Genomic DNA, 22143 nt, shown 5'->3' with positions numbered 1-22143 from the left:
GTGTCTCTCTCAATGATTTCCCTTGTCCCGACTCCCGACAGGCCCTGAGGTCACGAGCATTTCGCAATATGTGTCTACACATGTCATGCAGTTTACCAATGTGCTCTCCCAACCGTGAGCGCAAATGGCTCTCCCAAATCCCTCACCTCGACCTCTTTGGACTTCAGCCTGGTGCTGTCAGAGCGTACATGACCCCTGCATTATTGCACCTTCTTTGGCACACAGTAGGCCCCAAACCTCATTGCCTCCCATAGTGTTCCTCCTGCCAGGACCTATACAGTCCCTCAGCAGCCAAGTAGTGTCATCTATTTCTTTTTTTTTTAAGCACAGCCCCAGAGCCGTTTAAAAAAAGCTTTTGCTGGAGAATAGGATCGTCCGAGCTGTGCATTGGGAACTGCTGCCAACATCTCAAGATGCCCCTGTCCCGTTCCTTATCCATGACGTCACTGAGTGGGGTGCTGCCCCAGTGGGAGGAGGATGAGCTGCCTGTTGACGACTGTTTGCTGTTTGAGGTGGCCTGGGAGGTCACCAACAAAGGTTAGCTTTCCTTTATTATTTATACCAGTGGTTCTCAAAGTGGGGTCTGTCCTGGGACCCCCAGGGGTCCTTGAGGGGGTCCCCAGTCAAGTGATTGATAGTCTAGGATCCAAATTGAACCTTAATTAAGAGTCTGTAACTCTGAGAGTGACTCTAACTCTAAGAACTAAATAAATCTGAATATTTTACTATGTAGCTTGGGGAAGTCAAATGTGGGTCCGCATGGCCTAATGCATATCAAACTGGGGGTCCTTACACGAAGACGTTTGAGAACCACTGATTTATAGTGATCCTGCTTCACTATAAATTCAGTCATCTGTTAGTAGTTTTGTTTCGGTGTGTCTGTGACACGGTGTTGAGTATTTTACTGGTCTAAAGCATCAATGATGACATTTTGGATTTTTTTCTTGCATTGAATTTGAACGTGCTTTATCATCCAGTGGCTTTTTTTCACACTCATGTTTTGCATTTGTGCTTAAACAAAAATCATAACGCAATGAAGAGCAACAGTTAGCCATCTCTCAGAGTATGGTGACTTGTGACCACATGTGGCCTAGCATGTTTATTCTATAGAACTGTATAGTGGTATATGTTTCCATGCACTCTCATGTTATATTATGTGCACAGACTTTGCAACATGAAAGTTGAATGATATTTAAGCACTGCTATTTTTTGTGCAATGCTGTGAGTCTTTGCCCCTAAATGAGCAAATATTGAAATGCAAGGTAAGTGAAGACAGTATCGTGCCATCTGTTAAATATTAAGCTAAAGATAAGTAGGCCTACAGGACCTGGAGAGTATTAGCTGTCATGTCTACTTATTCAGATACTAATAAGTGGCAGGATTTATCAGACATAATAATAATTATAATAACCATCATGATAATGATCATAATCCTATTCATTTGTGGATTAATACATGCTTGAAATAGCCGCAATTTGTTCTTATAATGGGTTGAATCTAGAGTTGCAACACTAGCCATTGACAATCCATTCATCCAAACAGAAAAGTCTGAACTGCTTGTATTAAATTAAGTTTGGAAGCACTCATCGGAAGTCACTCAACGACCCTGCGTACGACCTGTTTCAAATATGCTCACAATGCAAGAAGCAGCAGCACAATGCGTTAATGAAAACGACTGCTTCCAAACCCTAGCCGCAAAATCAAGGATTTTAACCCGCATAATCAAGGACTTTTGCCCACGTTTCTGTAGGGTCTATTTTCTGTTCATTGGAGAGACAGGGAGACCCCCTTTACTGAACAAACATAACAATTATTACTATCAGAATATAGTGGTTTAACCTTCAACAAAAACATTTTGTATTAACCAAAAAATATCACTCAAGCCCAACACAAATAATTATCACCCGCACAGAATGTCTTGACAGAAAGTAGCTCATAACATCTCTATGGTGGATGTTTATGAAACAAACGCTTTGCAGATTGAAAGAAGATAATTCGAGCTTCCCTTACAGCTGCAATGTTTAACGTTGTTTAATAAACACATCAGACTTTTCTGTTTGGATGAATGGATTGTCAATAGCTGGTGTTGCAACTCTAGATTCAACCCATTATTAAACCAAATCTAGTGTTGCAAATTGTGGCTAGCTTGCAAGGTGAACAAATGGCAGCCCAGGATCATAAAGAGGCCAGTTTGGTGGAAGTTATGGACATTTCACATCTTCAGCATGTATTTTACATGAAATTAACTAAAGTGGACCAACATGGAACAGAAAGGTTCCCCTGTCTTAAGCAACTTAAGCTGATTGATTGAAAAATGTATTAACAGTTTTGGAGAATTACAGTACATTTCAAGCACAACTCAATACAAGACTGTTAACTGTGTTCAGTCAGACCACTGAATACTGAATACTTCAGAGGGGTCTGAGTTCACATGCAGCAGTGGTTCGCAAACCTCAAGGACATCCCAAATTAATAATTATGTATTTGACCACAGACCCCCATCTGAAAATATGTTGTGCCCGGGAGTCAGGCACTCAGGCAGTGGTTCCATTTGCTGGGGACCGCCTAGGACCCTCTCAATGAGCCCTGGGAGTGACTCCCTGGACCCCACTTTGAGAACAACTGACTGACATAGAGTCCATGTACTTCAGAGGTTGAGGGAGTGCACACACCCATAACCTGCTACTAGCTCTCGTCCATATTAGACATAACATTTGAGTTGAAAGCTGATTATTTTGATTCCGTAGTGTACATTAGGGTTTCTCAAAGTGGGTGCCGTGCCCGTGACACAAGTCCACGGGTGCCGCAGAACTTACTTACTTTGATACTTTTTATAATATTTGGAATTCATCAATATCAGTTTAATCCCTTAGAGCCTCTAGACGTAGATAAACACACCTGTGTTGCACTGTAATTGGTGCATTATTTTTCAAACTACACCAAATATCTTTGTTACTTCAAGTATACAGTTAATTTTAATCTGTCCTGTAATGGAAATGGACATTGTCTCAAGTTTTCTTCCTGACATATAGTGAGGGGGAAAATGTCAATATTTATGTACTGACAAGGTGCTATAATTCAGGGCTGCCGTGGAAGGCGTGGATGGAAAACTCTATGGTTGTTATATTTGGTCATTGGTTGTGGTTGTGGACAGGCCCAGAGCGTATCTTCTTCTCTGGATGTTTGCTCTTGGCTTTCAACTATTACATACTGTACGTACGCCAGTGCCAGTCTGATGCAGATCACATAGAGTACGTCTTTGTGACTGTGATCATCCTCAAATATTTGTCTTCTTAGAATGTTTTCCACGTGTTTTGGCTACAGTTACACCGCCACTATACAGTGTGAACAAACACGTCTGTGTTTGTATACGCAAGAGTATCACAAACTACACAACATGATATACAGTCAATGCTTTAGTACAAATGCATAGATATGTGCAGTGCAGGTAGTGTCTATGAATGTTATATGTCTGTCCTATTATATATTGTTACTGGCAGAGCTGTGTATACAAAACACTAGTAAAGTACTGCATGCCTCCTAACAAGGAGGGTGAATGGGTGTAAATTAATGTTCAGTACTGGGATATCGGAATATAAATAGTGTTCAATAACTTCAATGTGTAGAGACTATAGTTGCAGTACACAATAAAATCCTCAGCATTCATTTGATTGATAGTTTAGGAACCAAACGGAACCACACAAGTGTGCAAATGGAACCAAATGGACACGTAATGAACAATGAGGATTGTACCGTGTAGAATGGTCACTCCACCATGTGCTGTTGTCACAATGGACGGTGGGACAGTTGATGACAGTAATCAGTGTGTCTTAGTCACTGAGTCACATCCCATGTAGCGTAGCTACACCGATGCGACTGTGACACAAGAGTAGGTTATTCCACCTTCCATTTGGCATCATGCTGACCGCTACCATCCTCCGCCCTAAAGCCTGATTTATGCTTTGGTGACAAAGCAGCAAAGTAGCATATTATGACACTACACTATGCAGATTAAATTGTTCCTTTCTTAGATTACAATTTAGCTCTTTTCAAATTTGTGTGAACCTTGCTTTCTTTTTTTCTTTTTTTTTTTTTAATTTAAATTTTTATCCCACGATTTTGTAACCCAGTTTTCTTTTCACCCAGTGCCAATTGTCCAATGTAATCCTGGGCGCTACACTTCCTCTGCCAACCTGGGGGGGCAGCGGACTGACCTCATGCCTCCTTCTATGCATGAGGAGTCCAAGCTGCTTCTTTTCACCTGACAGAGGGGAATTTCCCCGGCCGGACGTAGTGCGTGGAAGGGACACGTTATTCCGACCAGTTCCTTTCCCCTCCATCAGGCGCCCCGGCTGGCCAGGGGGAGGTAGTTTTAGAGACCAGGATTACTGCATGTTTTTGTGAGGGTATCTACCCTAGGGGACACAGGGAGAACATGCAATCTCCACACAGAAACCTTGCTTTCACTAATGTTTTTAAAACATGCGTCATTACCAGGCCTCAGGGATATATTTAGGCGAGGCAATTTCAAATCTGATGGTGGTAATTTGCAGAAGACATCATTTTCATTATGAATTTTGTTATGAAGCCGTCCTACCAACCAATCTGCAATCTCTCACCTTAGTCACATAGTAGCCACTGATGCTCTTCAAAATTACGAGTCTTTTCTATATCAGAGAAATAATTTTCAGAGAAAAGATGTTCAAAGGAATATAATATATGAATGGAATAATCATCATAGTCTGACAGTAGGCTGCGCTGTAATTCTTGCCTTTTATCCATTTGTAAGTCCGAGAGTGAACAAATGGAACTCTCAGGATCAATATAACAATGAGGATTTTACAGAGCATGGGGTGTGTGTGTTTCAGTCGGGGGAATCTACACGGTGATTCAGACCAAGGCCAAGATAACAGTGGACGAATGGGGGGAGAATTACTACATGATGGGGCCGTACTTCGAACACAACTTCAAGACCCAGGTGGAGGCCTGTGAGTCCCCCAACCCTGCCATCAGAAAGGCCATGGACGTACTCATCGACAACGGATGCCAGGTATTGTACTGTATGTGTGCATGTCATCATGCGCGTAGCAGAGAGCCCAAAAGTTGAGGGATTTCCCCTTGGGTCTGGCGGTGGAATATCGGGCGTTCCATTGGTGCTGTGACCTGGTTCAGGTTAGCTGGTGGGAGAGGTCAAATGGGGAAGGAAGTACTGTCAGAGAAGCTTTTAGGTTTGATTGTTAGATCTGAAGGACAATTTTAATTAAATTATGAGGTCTGTATGCTTGTGCAACACACACAGCGGTTGATGAATGTAGTAGAATTGTTACCAATTCTTCTAATTATTGGTTGTGCTTCCATTCAGCTTAAACAGTCAGGGTGCATGTTGGCTCACTGCATGACTTGTGGCTCTGCTACACTAAATGGAACAGAACAGATAGCAGGCTATTACTCAATTTAGCCACAAGATGGCAGCCACGAACCGTTGAAGGATTTCATGAAAACAAGTCAAAAGTCAAGTTGTCTACAACTCACTGAACTGCATGTTTTGGACGTTTTGTTTAACAGAAGAAAGTGGGACAAGAAAATGATAGGTTTGTTTGTGTTGCAGGTCCATTGTGGCCGCTGGCTCATTGAAGGCAGCCCCTATGTGATTCTGTTTGACATCGGCTCAGCAGCCTGGAACCTGGACCGCTGGAAAGGGGACCTGTGGGACACTTGTGGCATCGGACTGCCTTTCCACGACCGGGAGGCCAGCGACTCACTCATTCTGGGTTCCCTGGTGGCCTGGTTCTTCAAAGAGGTCAGCTGTTATTTTAGGCTCTACGCATGGCAGCCATATTGGCATGACATGGGGCCACTGCCTTACATCCTTCATACTGTGTAGGTGTTGTTACTAATGGCTATACATTTCAATGAATGGCCCAATTTCATGCCAGTTAATTTGATTGAGGATTTCCTGTAGCTCTTCAAAAGCTAGGTTATCTTCATGCTGAAGTCTTTATTATCAGAATTTGTATTACAACAAATTACACTTCTTAATTACTGTTAATTTGTATTAAAAAGAATAGACCCTTTTCACAACAACTATGTTGACATGAAATAGTTGGTTAAACAAGTGTTGTGACCCTAATGTACAGTAATTCAGAGAGTGTACAAATACAACCAAATGGACCTGTAATCCATGTGTACAGACAACTCTCAGTTTCAGATCTGCTGTTTGAGAACCTAGAGCACATGTAGGGTCCATGTGCTCCCCCCCCCCCCCACACACACACACACACTTTGACGCCACTTGAGACTGAGAACCACTGATTCAGAGGAAGCTTCTTTCCACTTAAGCTGTATAATGAGCAGTGTTGGAAGAAGTACTCTCAGTTTTTTTACTTAAGTAAAAGTATCACTACCCTATTGTAGAAATGGTCTGTTGTATTCAAAATGTACTTACTAATTTATGAATAAATAAAAATGCGCGCACTCCATCGTCTTTCTGTTCGCAGCTAACGGACCAGCTCGGGGACAGCCCCAACGTCATCGGCCACTTCCACGAGTGGCAGGCGGGCGCAGGGCTCATCTTCTGCCGCTCGCGCAAGATCCCCATGGCCACGGTGTTCACCACCCACGCCACGCTGCTGGGGCGCTACCTCTGTGCCGGGAACGTCGACTTCTACAACAACCTGGACAAGGTGAGGACGGAAGGCCCATTCATACTCCAGTTTTAGGTGATGAGGTGACCACCTTTTCGGGCCAGCCTAGTGGTCCGGGCACCTAGCCTGACAGCGTGTCGTGGGTTCGAGTCCCGATCCCGACGACCTTTGCTGCATGTCTTCCCCCCCATCTCTCTCCCTGTTTCCTGTCAAACCTACTATATATCTATCAATAAAGGCAAAAAGCCACTCAAATATCATAAGGTTCAAGGTTCAAGATATGACACTCTTTGGATAATTATCATCAATTCAATTCAAAGGGCTTTATTGGCATGAGAAAACATACGTTGACATTGCCCACACAGTCACACAATCAGACTGTTAATTTCATCAACTAAAACTATGGCGACTACCTTTTCTCACTGAATAAAAACTAAATAAAAACTAACATATGATGATGAAATTGCCGTCAAAATCAACACTGCAACCAACCTGACCGCATCCTCGCTAACGCACTTTGCGAGATAGCACTATATTATTGCACCCGTCTGTCTGTGTAGGCTATATGTTGATGATGTTGACATTTACGCGATGTAGACCTGCTTCAAGAAAGACCAATCGACAAATCCACCATGGGCATAGCTAAGTAATGCCGTGAATAGCTGCAACAGAATTCAGTAACTCACTAGTTAAAAACCAAGTAGTTGTTACTACTTATAGGGAGGGACTTTCACCATAACTTAGGACTGAACTTGGGTTCAGCTGGTCCTTTTTCATCAAGAGGGTGGTTAAAGCCTCATTAACACAGTAAAGTGTTGCATTAGGAAGGCTCAGTTAAGTCGTTTCCATATTTGCTGTTATATTTGTAATTGGGCCTCCTCCTCCGCCTCATAGCCTAAAGGTTGCATCTAAAGGTCACACACTGTGGCTGGATGAGTGATTGGCAGCTGCATGGAGCCGGGCCTCGTATAGGAGTGTAACAAGCATCCGTGTCCAGATGAATCGATGCCATCGGTTCTATTTATTCACACTCGCGTGTCATTGCAGTCCGAGTTTCGATTTCCGACTGCCAGACATGTCCAAAACGGTAACTTATCAGGAAATGTGGGGGAGGTGGGGAGACACAACCTCTGTTTCAATAGATCCACTATAGTTATTAGTCACAACAACACACACGTGTACATTTTATTTCTTGTTTTCTTGTCTGATCTTCTTCTCACTTGCTCCCCCTACTCTTCTTCTTCCCTTTTTTGGAATAACGATATGATGGGAACTATGCACAAAAATGAATTTCACCCACTTTTTTTTTACCTTGTAAAAATGTAATTTAAATAAAAACCTTTCATTGGTTAAGTATTTATCAAACACATATAGTGGTTCAGACTGGTTCCCTATGGAGACACAAAGGAGTCTCCTTTGTATCCATGGGGGGAGTAATCTATAGATTTCATTTTCTTCTTTTGGGTGAACTATCCCTTTAAGACCGGGAAACAAATTTCAGCCATTTGTTATGCTTTGGCTATTAAAAAATGTTATAAAAGCTCATAGCTTGTAGATCTGCTATTTTTGAAAAATGAAAGTGAAAGTGAAACTTTGTGCAAATCAGTTTGAAATAATATATATTTTAAAGCAGTGAGTTCTTTTTAACTTAAATCTTTGCTTAAAACTAAATATCATAAGATTTTAGTTGACTAAAACTAAAACCTTTCAGATGACAAAAATTCAATCTCATTCAAAATACTATGACAAAAACTGAAACAGCGATGTGCTGTCAAAATGAACACTGGTGGTGTGTTTTGCAGTTCAACGTTGACAAGGAAGCGGGCGAGAGGCAGATCTACCATCGCTGCTGTCTGGAGAGAGCGGCCGTCCATTGTGCACACGTCTTCACCACTGTGTCGCAGATCACTGCCGTGGAGGCCACACACATGCTGCACAGGAAGGCAGGTATGTGGGGAACCATTTGTGTGCCACACACATGTTGGCTGCACCTGACATTCTAAATCCTACACAGGTTGTGCTTATAATAATAATAATAATACAACTTTATTTGTATAGCATGACATGAAATGCAGCTCAAAGTGCTTTACAGAGCAATGGAGAAAAAAAAGAAAAGCAAGGCAACGACATTAAAAAACAAGCAGTAATGCAATACAGTGAGCACATGAATAACAAAAAATAAAAGATCAATTAAAAGCAATGTTGTAGAAGTGGGTCTTGAGCTGTGCTTTAAAAATGTCTACAGAGGCTGCCTGACGAAGGTATAGTGCGAGCTTGTTCCATGCCTCGGCCCGTAGAAGCAAAAAGCTGCTTCCCGGTATTTTTTAGTTGCCATTTTTTTAGGCAAAGCGAGCAGGCCAGCAGTGGAAGACCTTAGGGGGCGGTTTGGGACATATTTAGGCAGGCAGTCATGTAGGTAGGAAGGTGCAAGACCATTGAGAGCTTTATACACAAGTAAAATAAATTTAAAATCAATCCTAAAAATAACCACACCCCACTTCTGTGGCCAACGCAGAAGCGCCTCTCGGCCCCTCGCCTATACAACAACTGCAGAGTAGACCTAAATATATAACTCTATGGACTAGACCAAGATGGAGGCCCGTCTCAAGCGAACTTGAGCCACGTGAGACACCACCGGCTCTGGGGCGAATGCTCTCAAGAGAGCCACAGAGTGGATGTTCGGGTTCTGTGATTGGCCAGTAGTCACTTGAGTGGCAGCGTGGCGTAGCTTTCCGGCACACTTACTAATTTGTTCCTAGCGCACTTCCGCCCTCCCGTTGACACACATGGCTCCAACATAGGTGAATGACACATAGGCGGACACTGCTGTTCCTTGGAGTGGTTGCAACACTCAAAAAAGAAAATAATAAAATCATGCAGAGAATTGGAATATCCTATATTTGAAAAAATAAATAAAAGAATAGCAACCCAAATCTTGTTTAGGATCCCTAACAAAATATTTTCAAATGGGGGCCTGTGGAAAAAGACATATTAATTTGGGGGTCCTTAACAAAGAGAAAGGGTTTTTAGAGAACCACTGGTATATAGAATACACAATGGAAATATTGTAACCCGTCCATTAAGTATGTTCCCTGGCTGTGTGAATGCTCCAGATGTAGTAACCCCCAACGGGCTGAACGTGAAGAAGTTCTCAGCTGTGCACGAGTTCCAGAACCTCCACTCCACCAACAAGAACCACATCCAGGAGTTCATCAGAGGACACTTCTACGGGTCAGTGCATGGGGCTTGTACCGAATGAGTGTTTAGATTTTGTTAGTTTAGTCTTTTGAATCAAATTAACTTTTAGCCATATTTTAGTCATCTGAAAAGCTTAAAGGGATATTTCACTTTCAAATGAACACCCCAGACGGTTTTTAAGTTACTTGATTCAGTAATTAGATATTTGATATTCATTTTAGCTGCCCCACCCCCTTCCTATACAAAAATGGTGTCCTTCCAAAACATGAGGAGGCCGGAAGAGACAAAAACAAAAAACAACAAAAAAGATTTGGGTTAAAAGATATTAGCTTTAACAAAACATATCTCTGCTGTCGGAAAGAAACCACCTAACTCCAAAATGTTCATTTAAAAAAATAATATTTTTTCAGGAAATGCCTCATCAAAGTTGGTGCTGTGACTTTATATTGTCAATTACTTGCATGAGAGGGAGAGATGTGGTGGAGTTACTTCTAGTTACTCCAATGGAGTTAAGAGGTTTTGTCCAAAGCGCTTTTTACTATTCATTGGTTCAATATTTCTTTAACCAACACACAGATGTAAAGGGTGTTCAATAGCACTGATTAATGCAAATAAAAAAAACTAAAAAAACAACGATATATTATATTCAAAGATTTGCAAAATATTCACTATGAAAAAAAACAGATCTACAAGCTTATATATCTGCTATTTGTGAATAGCCAATGTATAACATGGCTCTCAGATGCATTCCCGGTTGTAATGGGTCTCTAACCGGTGATGTTTGTCCTGTAGCCACCTGGACTTCGACCTGGAGAAAACCCTCTACTTCTTCATTGCTGGACGTTATGAGTTCTCCAACAAGGGAGCCGATCTTTTCCTAGAGTCACTGTCCAGACTCAACTACCTGCTCAGGGTAAGAATTAAGAGCCCTGGCTTTCCATCCGCATTTTACACATGAAGTTTTACACTAAAAACTAAGCATCAACTCCTTTTATTTTTGTTTTAACGCAACAAGAAAGGATGCTTAGTTAAGTTGAGTCATTAACCCGAGGCCAATTCTACAAATGCCTTCTAAATCAGTATTTTTGCACACTGTTAGAATGGCACACACACACCTTTTCCACCAAAATAACTTTGGTTGTTTTGTTTCTCTGTCTGCCTCTCTTAATTATTTATATTTATATTTGTATAGGTTTATTTTTAAGGGAAAGCACATTAATTAACTACACCTACAATGCAATGTAAATATGTCGGATTTAGCAAGGATGCTAATTTCCATCCGTAGTCCCCAAACAGAAAATGGGCAACAAAACAAAAAGAGCACTGTGGCGCATATAAACATTTCCAAGGAGGTACTGTACAAACAAGAGAGAAAAAACAACAGTAAAAAGGCCAAGTATACTGACCTAGAATACGAGATACAAAATGCCAAGACACTAACGAACTAACTGACTTGTCTTTCAGCTGCATAGGAGTGATGTGACAGTGGTAGTATTCTTGATCATGCCTGCGAAAACCAACAACTTTAATGTGGAGACACTGAAGGGACAGGCAGTACGCAAACAACTGTGGTACGCTAACAAAGCCATGGGGAACGCAGTTTCACTGTAACATGTTTTAGGCAGAGAGAGTACAGACTTGAAATGGCCACGGTTTTCGAAGCACTAGTAAAGCTCACAGCTTGTAGTATAGACACATTTCTTGTGTAAAACAATATATGATACTGTATAATATTATTATATTATGTGAGGTGAATTAGTCTTTCTGTCACTCACAGCGATACGGCTCACACTGTGAAGGATAAGTTCGGGAAAAGGCTGTATGATGCATTGTTAAAGTAAGTATCTTATACAGTATCATGGAAAAAGCTGTATGATGCATTGTTACACTAAGTATTTCATACAGTATCATTGTACTCAAATTCACTGACTGATCCCAGGCCCTGCATGACCGGTTCTTAGTAGAGCCTCCTAGTGGCTGCAGCTAAGTAGGGCAACAATAAAGTGTCAATATGACAAATATACAGTGGTGGAAAAAGGGAGGGACTAGTGGAGAATAGATCCAGTAGAACTAAAGGACAAGTGTTTTATTTATTTATTTATTTAGGGAATTTTTATGCCTTCATTATAGATGACACTGACGCTGACAGGAGGAGAGACAGATGGGGGAGAGACACGCAGCTAAGACCGTTGTGATCGGAACTCGAACCCGCGACGTCAGGCTACTATGGTGCCTGAACCACTATATGCCAGCGGTCCAGGCCTTTATGTTTAATTGCGCTCGGATGTTGCTCTCTGAAAATAGCAGATCTACAAGCTCACAGCTTGTATATAGTAATAGCTATTGTGAGCTATTTTCAGCGTGCAACCATTACAACCATTAATGTCGCCACCAAGGCCGGCCAAAATAGAAAACCACACAACTAAAGCTAGACTCAAATTAAATCATTTCAGATAACTAAAATATGACTAAAACTAAATTTGCTGTCGTACTGTAATATAAATATAGGTGTGGTCTACAGTTTAACTGTATGTATCGTTTGTCCTGTCTTCAGAGGAGACATCCCTGATATGAACACCATTCTGGACAGAGATGATTTCACCATTATGAAAAGAGCCATCTACGCCACTCAGGTACAGGACAACACTATTCCTATACTATGAACCACAGAAAACAGCCAAGCATGAAAACACTTAACAAAGGGGGGATAGCTTCGTACATATGTGTCAGTGTGAGATAACTGTAAAGCCCAAACCAAACCTTTTCGCCAACAATTCGCCATGCAAATCCTTGCAACATGCAACTAAGTTGGAGAAGTCTGGGCTTAAAATAGATTTGCTTTATTACATGCTATAAAAAGAAGCAAATCACATTAACGCGCCGTACTTATTGACTGACTGTGTAGGATCTTCACAGTAGTTGAGAGCATAACTGACCTGCCGTTGTAGATCAATGGTCAATGAAATGGAACGAGAAAAACAATATCCCAAAACGAGAAGAAGAAGAGGCCTCTGGCACGTACAGTATACTCCCATATCGGCTCCTATTTTTGTGAATGGAGAATCAATGCACTGCAGGATCAATGTGGCTCTTAGTGGTGATAAATTGTGAATGGGACGATGGGGGGGGAATTCCCTCTTGAATGGACGTCAGAGATGTGTCCGCGCTCGGGGTGAGTTATTTAACGTCTTCAGCACCAGACCACGGGTCAATAGATTGGGAGCGTTGCTGGGGGAGTGATGTATGCACTCTTGTGTTTAATAGCGGCCTCGTGAGCAAGTCACGCCCAATGAAGCGGACGCTCTTTTCATGAGATGAAATTATGCAGACGCCGATATTTCAGAGGTCGGAAATGGAGGGCTGAGTGATATTGACCACAAGTGTGTAGGGGAGAGATAGCAGGGTTCTGTAAGAGTCTGATTGGTGGGGAAAAACTCTAGCTATCCCCCCCCCCCCCCCCCCCCTTTGTCATTTTTCAATTGCGTCCCCCGTTATTTCTATTTCCATTAGTGTCTCACGCTGAAAAGCCTTGTTTATTTCACACGCCGTTTAATGACCAATGGGAAATTGCACTCACCCCGCAAAAGTTCTTCCTCACATTACAACTGCGGTGACAAATGGCTTTGGAGCTGAGTTCCTGTCTACAGAGGACGCGTCGTATGAATAACTTGCCTACTTTCACCCTGGCGTCGCTTTTCTGGGCATGACACCTTTTAAAATGTTTCTAAAATAGCACAATGATAACTCATGACGAGTTGTGAGCTTTGCAGAACGGTTATTTTCATGTGACATTGTCATACAGCAAAGTATAAAATAGTATTAGAAACTGTGACAGTACAGTGGAGACATTGGAGGGTCGTATTATAATCGGGGACTAGTCTATTTGACATTCCATGTAGTCCGGCTGCCAACAGGCTTCTTTTGTTTAAAGTGTTAGTCTTTTTTTTTATTGGTCTAAAATATGGTCTGTATACATTCATGAATCCACTTGCTGACCGGCTGTCTTTTTATAGGGGTTTGTGACCCTAGCATTAACATCCTATATAAGGCAAACATGTCGTACATGTAGCATGTGACATTTTTGCCTTGTATATAGCCTATAGGATGTTAATGGTAGGGTCACATATAAAGCCCTATAAGAATGGCTCAATACGATCAGTGGTTAAGGATTCATAACAGATGAATCCTTTGGTATGAGCTTTAGGTAAATGCAGTGGTGGCTTGGCCAGAGAGGCCGTCCTGGAATTGGCAAGGTTGTCGGTCTGAAACTCTGCTCGCCCAGTGCCCATGTCCACGAGCTGGACACACGACGCCTACCATTTCACCAATTAATTCGCCTGATAATTCATTTGACTCTGAAAGTATAAAAGTTCACCAGTTTAATAGGGTCCATTTTTAAACTTTTTTTTAAAAGAATGTAATGAACACCCTGTATTTTATTGTGCATTGGCCCAGGGAGTTCCAATAAAGGTACAATTATTCACCACGTAACTCACTCGTCTCTTTCACTTTGCGCACGTATGCACGCACAGAGACACAGTCTTCCTCCAGTGACCACTCATAACATGTTGGAGGACTCGACCGACCCCATCCTGGCCAATGTGCGACGCATCGGCCTCTTCAACGCAAGGACGGACCGCGTTAAGGTACCATGCACATGCAGAGCACCTGCTGTTACTATTCATTGTGATTGAGTTGTCTGATCATCATTCACGTTCCCTCATAAGCCTGATTTATACTTCTTCCTATGATGGTGTCGCTTAACTCTATGGCTATGTTCTTGTGTATGCATTTTAGTAGCACTTGCATTTCTGATTTCGTCGACTACAACTATGACCACATTTTTTCGTCGACTACCTTTTTTCACAATGAAATAGCCGATTTACAACACCATCAAGGCCCGACAAACTAAATCAATTGTAGATTTAGTCAACTAAAATCTTATGGTATTTAGTCGACTAGACTAAAACGAAAACATTTTAAATGCCAGTCGACAAGCACACAACGCGTTGCGAGCTTGTATAGATCTGCTATTTTAAGAGCACAACACCGGAGCGCAACCAAACATAAAATGTGACTTGTCTTTATAGTCTGACAAAATTGTCGATACATCTAGCTTAGTTTTTATTTCGTGTTCGTCAGTGAAAAAAGGTAGTCGACAAACATGTTTCGTCATGGTTTCCTTCTCCTCTCCTCCTCTTTTAGATCATCTTCCACCCTGAGTTCCTGTCCTCCACTAGCCCCCTGCTGCCCATGGACTACGAGGAGTTTGTCCGCGGATGCCATCTCGGAGTGTTCCCTTCCTACTATGAGCCCTGGGGATACACACCAGGTGGCCTTGTTACCCCGACAAACCACACAACACACTCACACGTTTTGTGATCTTGCAGTTCAGTCAGGACAACTCAAGAATGGATGGAATATATATTGAATATAAGATGAGCAATACATTTATTATGGTTTGGCGATGTATTGGATCTGCTTTTTAGGTACTCAGATCAAGCGCATCAGTCCCGACCATAGGGACTCTGAATCCCCATACCTAAACAGTAGATCCAAAACGACAGGTGGTAGCTGGGGTGGAGGTGGGTGAGCAGCAGTTTTAGTATACAGCGGCACGCTGATACAGCAGCAGCAAGCAAGCAAGAAGGCAGAGGAATGCAAACCTCTGGTTAAAATAGCCGGTATGAAGATGGAGTGAGTGTGTCGTGAGAGACGACAACAGCAACACATATCAATGTTTTATTTGAAACCACACATGATGTTCCAATGAGAAGTGAGTCGAATACCAAAACAGGTGGACAACAAATGAGCTTAAAGCAGTTTATATGTTAAATCTTATTTTAAATTTACATTTATTTTATAAATCGGGACCAAACCCATATGATATTTTTAATTACTAGAGCGGTGCACATTGGGCACTGGCATACTTGGAACGATGCAAGTTGGAAATGCATGCTCCGCCTTCGACACCGCACTCACTGTCAATCATTAACATAATATTGTAGCTTTTAAGCATACTGACGGCACCTCGTCTTCCACAGCTAGGCTATGTTTCACAGCTGAAACGGAGCAGTATTTTACTGTAGCGGTCTGCCTTTCTGTCCATGAAGACCATTTACAGTACAGTGTATTTATGTTATGTACAATTGTACACAACCAAACGTCTTCCAAATATTAGGACAGTAGACTCTACATACAGTACATTGTACACCAGGTCGATAGATAGATAGATAGAATACTTTATTGGAAAGATTACAGAAAATGACATCAGTTTAAACCAGTGTTTAATTGAGTGTTTAACCAGTGTAAATTGAAACCACATTTTGGTTTAATGTTACGCTCCCAAGAGTTAAATTATTGTTAAACATCTGTCGGATAATTATTATTTTGATCGTTTGCCTGTTATCTCTCCTATGGTGCCTCATCAATACAGCATGTAAATGGGTCTGTGGCTCAAATGACGAATAAATAATGGACCTTGATGTGAAAAGGGTTGAAAACCACTGAGCTAAATGATTGATACCTGGGAACCAAATGCCTCCTTACACCGATGGTTTTACAGTGTAGGTTGGTGTCCCAGACTCCGAGATACTGTAGATCATGTATTGATTGGTACATGACACACACACACACACACACACACACACACACACACACACACACACACACACACACACACACACACACACACACACACACACACACACACACAGTTCATTTATTTTATTGTCTTCCTTTCCCAGGTGAGTGCACGGTGATGGGCATTCCCAGCGTCACCACCAACCTCTCAGGATTCGGCTGCTTTATGGAGGAGCATGTCTCAGATCCCAGTGCCTATGGTATGCACACGGACGGACGGACGGACAGACAGACAGACAGACGGACAGTCTCTCTCCTCTTATAGATAGTATATTGTTTAGACAGATGCTAGGTTCCTGGTTTACCTAGCTGCCATCCTAGTTTCTTCTGAAATTGTAACTGTCAATTGTCACCTACTGCTTTCACCTACCATACAGTATGTCATCATTGAACTCCCCCCCCCCCCCCCCCCCCCAGGTATTTACATAGTGGACCGGCGGTTCCGTTCGGCCGACGAATCGTGCAATCAGCTGACCCAGTTCATGTTCAGCTTCTGCCAGCAGTCTCGGCGCCAGCGGATCATCCAGCGGAACCGCACCGAGCGGCTGTCCGACCTGCTGGACTGGAGATACCTGGGTCGGGTCAGTATCTCATGCCGCCACACCAGCGCCACTGCATGTGTACACGACACATGTGTGCATACCAAATAGAACTGATCTACTGCAACATGTAATGATACAGCCTAGTGTAGATCGAGGTATTTTTTGTGTATAGTCTGTACGACCTGTGGATGTTTAGAACAAGCTAACCCTGAGGGCTCCTTACTGGAGGTGTGACGGACGGACAGGTTTTGCAGGTTTCCATAGTTCAGTCAGACAACTCAAGAAGGATGTAATATATATATTTATTGAATATAAGATAAGCAATCAAATATATTCATTATGGTTTGGCGATGTAATGGATCTGCTTTTTAGGTACCGGTACTCAGATCAAGCGCATCAGTCCCGACCATAGGGACTCCGAATCCCCCCCCGTACCTAAACAGTAGATCCAAAACGACAGGTGGTAGCTGGGGTGGAGGTGGGTGAGCACTTGTATACAGCAGCACGGGTATACAGTATAGCAGCAGCAAGCAATGCAAAACCTCCGGTTAAAGTAGCCGGTATGAGATGGAGTGAGTGTGTGATTGGCTGAGTGAATCATGTGATGCTGCGACGGCCCAATTAACGGCCAGCGCGACTGAACTGAGGTTCCCTGACTGAACTTGTTCTGCGCATGTCTACGACAGGCACAAATGCTCATTAATCTGCGACCTACAGTCGCAATCAATACTGAAATATAGAAATATAAAAGTCCGGAGTTCAGAATTTACTTGAGTAAAAGTACAACAGTAACTGGTGTTGTGCTGTATCTGGGTGCACAGGATAATACGCAGGGAGAAGATAAGTGTTATTGGCGGCTAGTAAAAAAGCTATTACAAGACTATGGTACAAACCAGAACCCCCAGCTTGTGAGATGTGGCTGAGCATTGTGGAGGAGATATTTGTAATGGAGAAACTAACCCATGTATTGAGGGTTGAGGCTACAACTCAACAACTGTATGCCCAGTGTATATTTGTGGAAGTAACAATAAATCTGATTGATTGATTGAAGAGGAACTATTCGTTGAAAAATGGGAGAAATGGACTGATTATAGAGATCAACAAAACGACACCAATGTTAATAATGATGGACATTCATAAATGGACTGTATGTTGTATGTTGTGTGTTGTATACTGGTGATGTATCTGAACACTTGCACTGTAACTGTCATTTTATGTTTTGCTGCAAATAAAAACTAACTAACTAAAAAGTACAACAGTAAAGTGTACAAAATGTACTTAAAGTACCAAAAGTAGAAAGTTCTCATTATGCAGCATGTCTCATTTCACGTTTTCATATAAAACTCTTTTGAAAATAGCCGATCTACAAGCTCACAATGCGTCGCGGACTCGTGGTGCGACACATTGAGCTCAAGTATACGCTATTTTCAAATGGACCAAAATGTATAGGGCTGGTTTTTTAATAATGATCTACAAAGTAACTAGTAACTAAAGCTGTCAAATAAATGTAGTGTAGTAAAAGTACAATATTTGCCTCCGAGATGTAGTGGAGTAGAAGTAAAAGTATTGGGAATTGGAAATAAGGACAAATACTACAAAAGTACAGTACTGTAAATGAAAATGTTAATTTCCACCACTGCAAGCTAATATATTCCTTATAATCAATAACAATATCAAAAGTGTCCAGAAATGAGATTAATGAATATTGCTGCTCCAATGCGATGCTGCCGATCTTATCCCTCTGTAAACACGTTTTCGGTTGCAACCTGGGATCGCATGAGAGACCAAATTTCTATGACTCATGTAATAGGCAATCCCCGGCCCCGGCCACATTGCCAAGGGAGATATTTGCTCTCATGAGCATCAGGCAGTACTACTTGTCGACCAGTAGGTGTTCTCCCAGGGTCAGACACCAGGGTCTAAATGTCTCAACGGAAGAGTATGGAGACCACATCCAAGCACTGCAGGCCTAATAGTTATATTGTATTAGATTGGTTAAGATTTTTTACTCATTAAAATAGGTTCCGTATCGCAGCTTTAAATCTTAAAGGGATAATGAATAGGGAATGGTACATTCATCGGGTTATAAATGAGACACACCTGGTTTTCTTGGTGTCTAACGCTTGTGTTTTCAATGTCGTTTCATGGTTGATCCGTCGGCTTGTGATTGACAGTTCTACGTACACGCCCGCCGCCTGGCCCTCAGCAGAGCTTTCCCAGACAAGTTCAAGACGGACCCCATGGCACAGTACACGGTACAGAGCACAGTGTGTTACCAGTTTAATACCAAAACGTACCACTCCCATGACCCAGTACACGGTACAGAGCACAATGTGTTACCAGTTTAATACCAAAACTTACCACTCCCACCCCATGACACAGTACACGGTACAGAGCACAGTGTGTTACCAGTTTAATACCAAAACTTACCACTCCCACCCCATGACACAGTACACGGTACAGAGCACAGTGTGTTACCAGTTTAATACCAAAACTTACCACTCCCACCCCATGACACAGTACACGGTACAGAGCACAGTGTGTTACCAGTTAGCACTCCCATGGCACAGTACACGGTACAGAGCACAGTGTGTTACCAGTTTAATACCTAAACTTACCACTCCCATCCCATGACACAGTACACGGTACAGAGCACAGTGTGTTACCAGTTTAATACCACTCCCATCCCATGACACAGTACACGGTACAAAGCATAGTGTGTTACCAGTTTAATACCAAAACGTACCACTCCCATGACACAGTACACGGGGGGGGGGGGGGGGGGGGGGCTTTAAACTACATTAGGGTCCGCGATAACCATCATCATCCTGACCTATTAACAGGGCTTTAATTGACAGCGTAACATTTGGATGAGTGACAGACTTCTGATTCAGATCCCTGTTGAACGGCAGGGGAAATGTATACGTTGTCTCTCATACTTATGCATTGCAGGGAATAAGTATGTTGTCTCTCATACTGAGGTTGTCAATGAGCAATGTCTGTTTCTCAAATTCTACTATACTTGTGGGGACATTATAGGCCCTCAAAAGCGTAGTAATACAAGTAGATAGAATAGATAGATATCTTTATTGTCATTCAACATAAAATGCATAATTAAACGGAATTTCGTTCCACTGGTTTACTATAATCTAGATTATAATCTACCCCTAGTTAAAAGAATGCTAACAATATCCTACCACTTATACAATAAGAAATCAAAGTCAGTTCACATTAAAGACATTACAATTTTTTTAACCTGGGCATTTCCCAGAGTATAATTTGTCAGTGTTTCTTATTCCTTGTATTATTATTATTATTTACCTTGTTTGGCTACATTTGGTAAGGCTGAGATACACTTTTTGTTCACAGCACACCATTGATATTAAATATTGATGATGATAGTTAAATAGAATCGTTTAAATCCGAAGGTACATCATGTAGTTGGCCTTTGGGTGTTTTAATATTGTTTAATATGGCCCCCTTGGAAAAAGGTTTGGACACCCCTGGGTTAGGGGATATTGCATTTGTGTGGGAGTCAATATTTATTTTGCACGCATGTGCACACACACACGCACACAGGACGTATGCCTGGTACACGATGAGCAACCGTGCCTCCTCTCTCTCTCTCTCTCTTGAAAATGTTATCTTTGGTCCAAAATACAGCAGCAAGAGAAGACCTGTGTAGTACTGGTCAATTTCGTATACGGATCTGTTAAGTTGGCAATTTGGAAAACGAGGAGGAATAAGGTGCAGGGTTTGGGGTCAGTTGATCCCCTGTTGATGGCAACGGGGATAATGGCAGCTCGCATTAAAGTAGAAAAGGCCTATTACAGTCTGGTGGGGGACATTGGGGGTTTCTACAGGTGTGGTGTGTACTGTGTAGGAGAGGCATTATGCACAGTCACTATTGATGGCACCTTATAAATTGCTTTTTTTCGTTTTTTGAAAGGAAAAAAAGAAAATAAATGTTATTTCACTTCTGTGTTTTTAAAGGAGCATTTAGTGATTCAGTTGATTTGGAAAAAACCCGGTCCGCCCCGGTAACAAGATGTGCACATGCACACGCTCTACAGTGGGGGAAGTACAAGTTACAACAAACCAACAGCACATGCACCAAGGCCCGCCCCACTCGATTGATTGGAGGAAGGCCCCTCTCATCCTTATTGGATGAAGGCTTTGCCACCCAAAGCCCAAACCGAAACTAGGGTTTTTTTTTTTACCGCAGCTGGGGCTCACTGGGGACAGGGAGGAACTCCTTATATGGTCAGGACACTTTATAGTAGGGAGGACGATCCAAAAACGAAGAAAAAAATAAGTGATATTTGAATGAAGTGAAATCACTGAATATACCTTTAAATCTCTAATATTTTATAGGCACCCTGTGGCTATAATCATCCTGACTGTCATGTTTATCATGTACTGGAAAAAGATTGAATAAAGGTCTTGAAAATCAATCTCTTGCTTGCTGCGTCCACAGACGGAGGGCTTCCGCTACCCCCGGCCCTACTCCGTGCCCCCCTCCCCCTGTGCCTCGGTCCACTCCACCCCGCACCACAGCGACGACGAGGAGGAGTCCTACGACGAGGACGAGGAGGCGGAGAGGGACCGGCTGAACATCAAGTCTCCCGCCACCAAGACAAGCTGCCCGGACGAGCCGTAGTCGTCGAGTCGTTAAGGCCAGGCAGGTGTGTATACCGTACACACCCCACCTGCATCTCTCTGGGCATTTTGCAGAACACACTATACCTCTGAGGCGTGTACAAATGGAACCAGATGGGGTTATTTGGTTCCATTTGTACACTTCACAGAATGAAATAAACACTGAGGATTTTACTGTGTACTACTCAGGCTCTGTGCATTCATTGTAGTTCCCTTTTCCAGGAGGTCCCTGGTTCAGTTTCCTATATATAGGGCATAGCAGTGGTGGAACATTTTCTGGTTCCATCGATCCAGACCCCACTATAACTGTTCCCATAGAGATTTCCAAAAATATTTGTATCAATTATTTTAAGCCTATAGAATCAAGCCATCCACGATCCTGGTGAATCGTGACCATGAAACGTTTGATTCTGTGAAACAAAAATAATTGCAAAAAATAAAGATAAATAATAACCGCA

The 22143-nt window shown here is 42.3% G+C and overlaps 1 protein-coding gene across 1 annotated transcript; it reads left to right on the top strand.

Annotated features, from left to right (window-relative positions):
• Positions 1–344: 344 nt before the first annotated feature.
• Positions 345–21686, top strand: gys2 (glycogen synthase 2; the record flags this gene model as incomplete). Its single annotated transcript, XM_080757026.1, has 16 exons — positions 345–537; positions 4869–5050; positions 5609–5800; positions 6498–6683; positions 8447–8591; positions 9758–9875; positions 10635–10755; positions 11307–11413; positions 11620–11679; positions 12397–12475; positions 14375–14488; positions 15048–15174; positions 16589–16684; positions 16902–17065; positions 19201–19281; positions 21504–21686. Exons 1-16 carry the CDS (start codon positions 414–416, stop codon positions 21684–21686), a joined length of 2079 nt encoding a protein of 692 aa, XP_080613152.1. The 5' UTR covers positions 345–413.
• Between the last annotated feature and the right edge of the window lie 457 nt (positions 21687–22143).

Source organism: Protomyctophum bolini, assembly GCF_963924005.1.
Source record: "Protomyctophum bolini genome assembly, chromosome: 23".
In the NCBI taxonomy this organism is placed as follows: Eukaryota; Metazoa; Chordata; class Actinopteri; order Myctophiformes; family Myctophidae; genus Protomyctophum; species Protomyctophum bolini.
The sequence above is the reverse complement of the archived record's forward strand: the minus strand, read 5'-3'. Positions and strand labels throughout refer to the sequence as shown.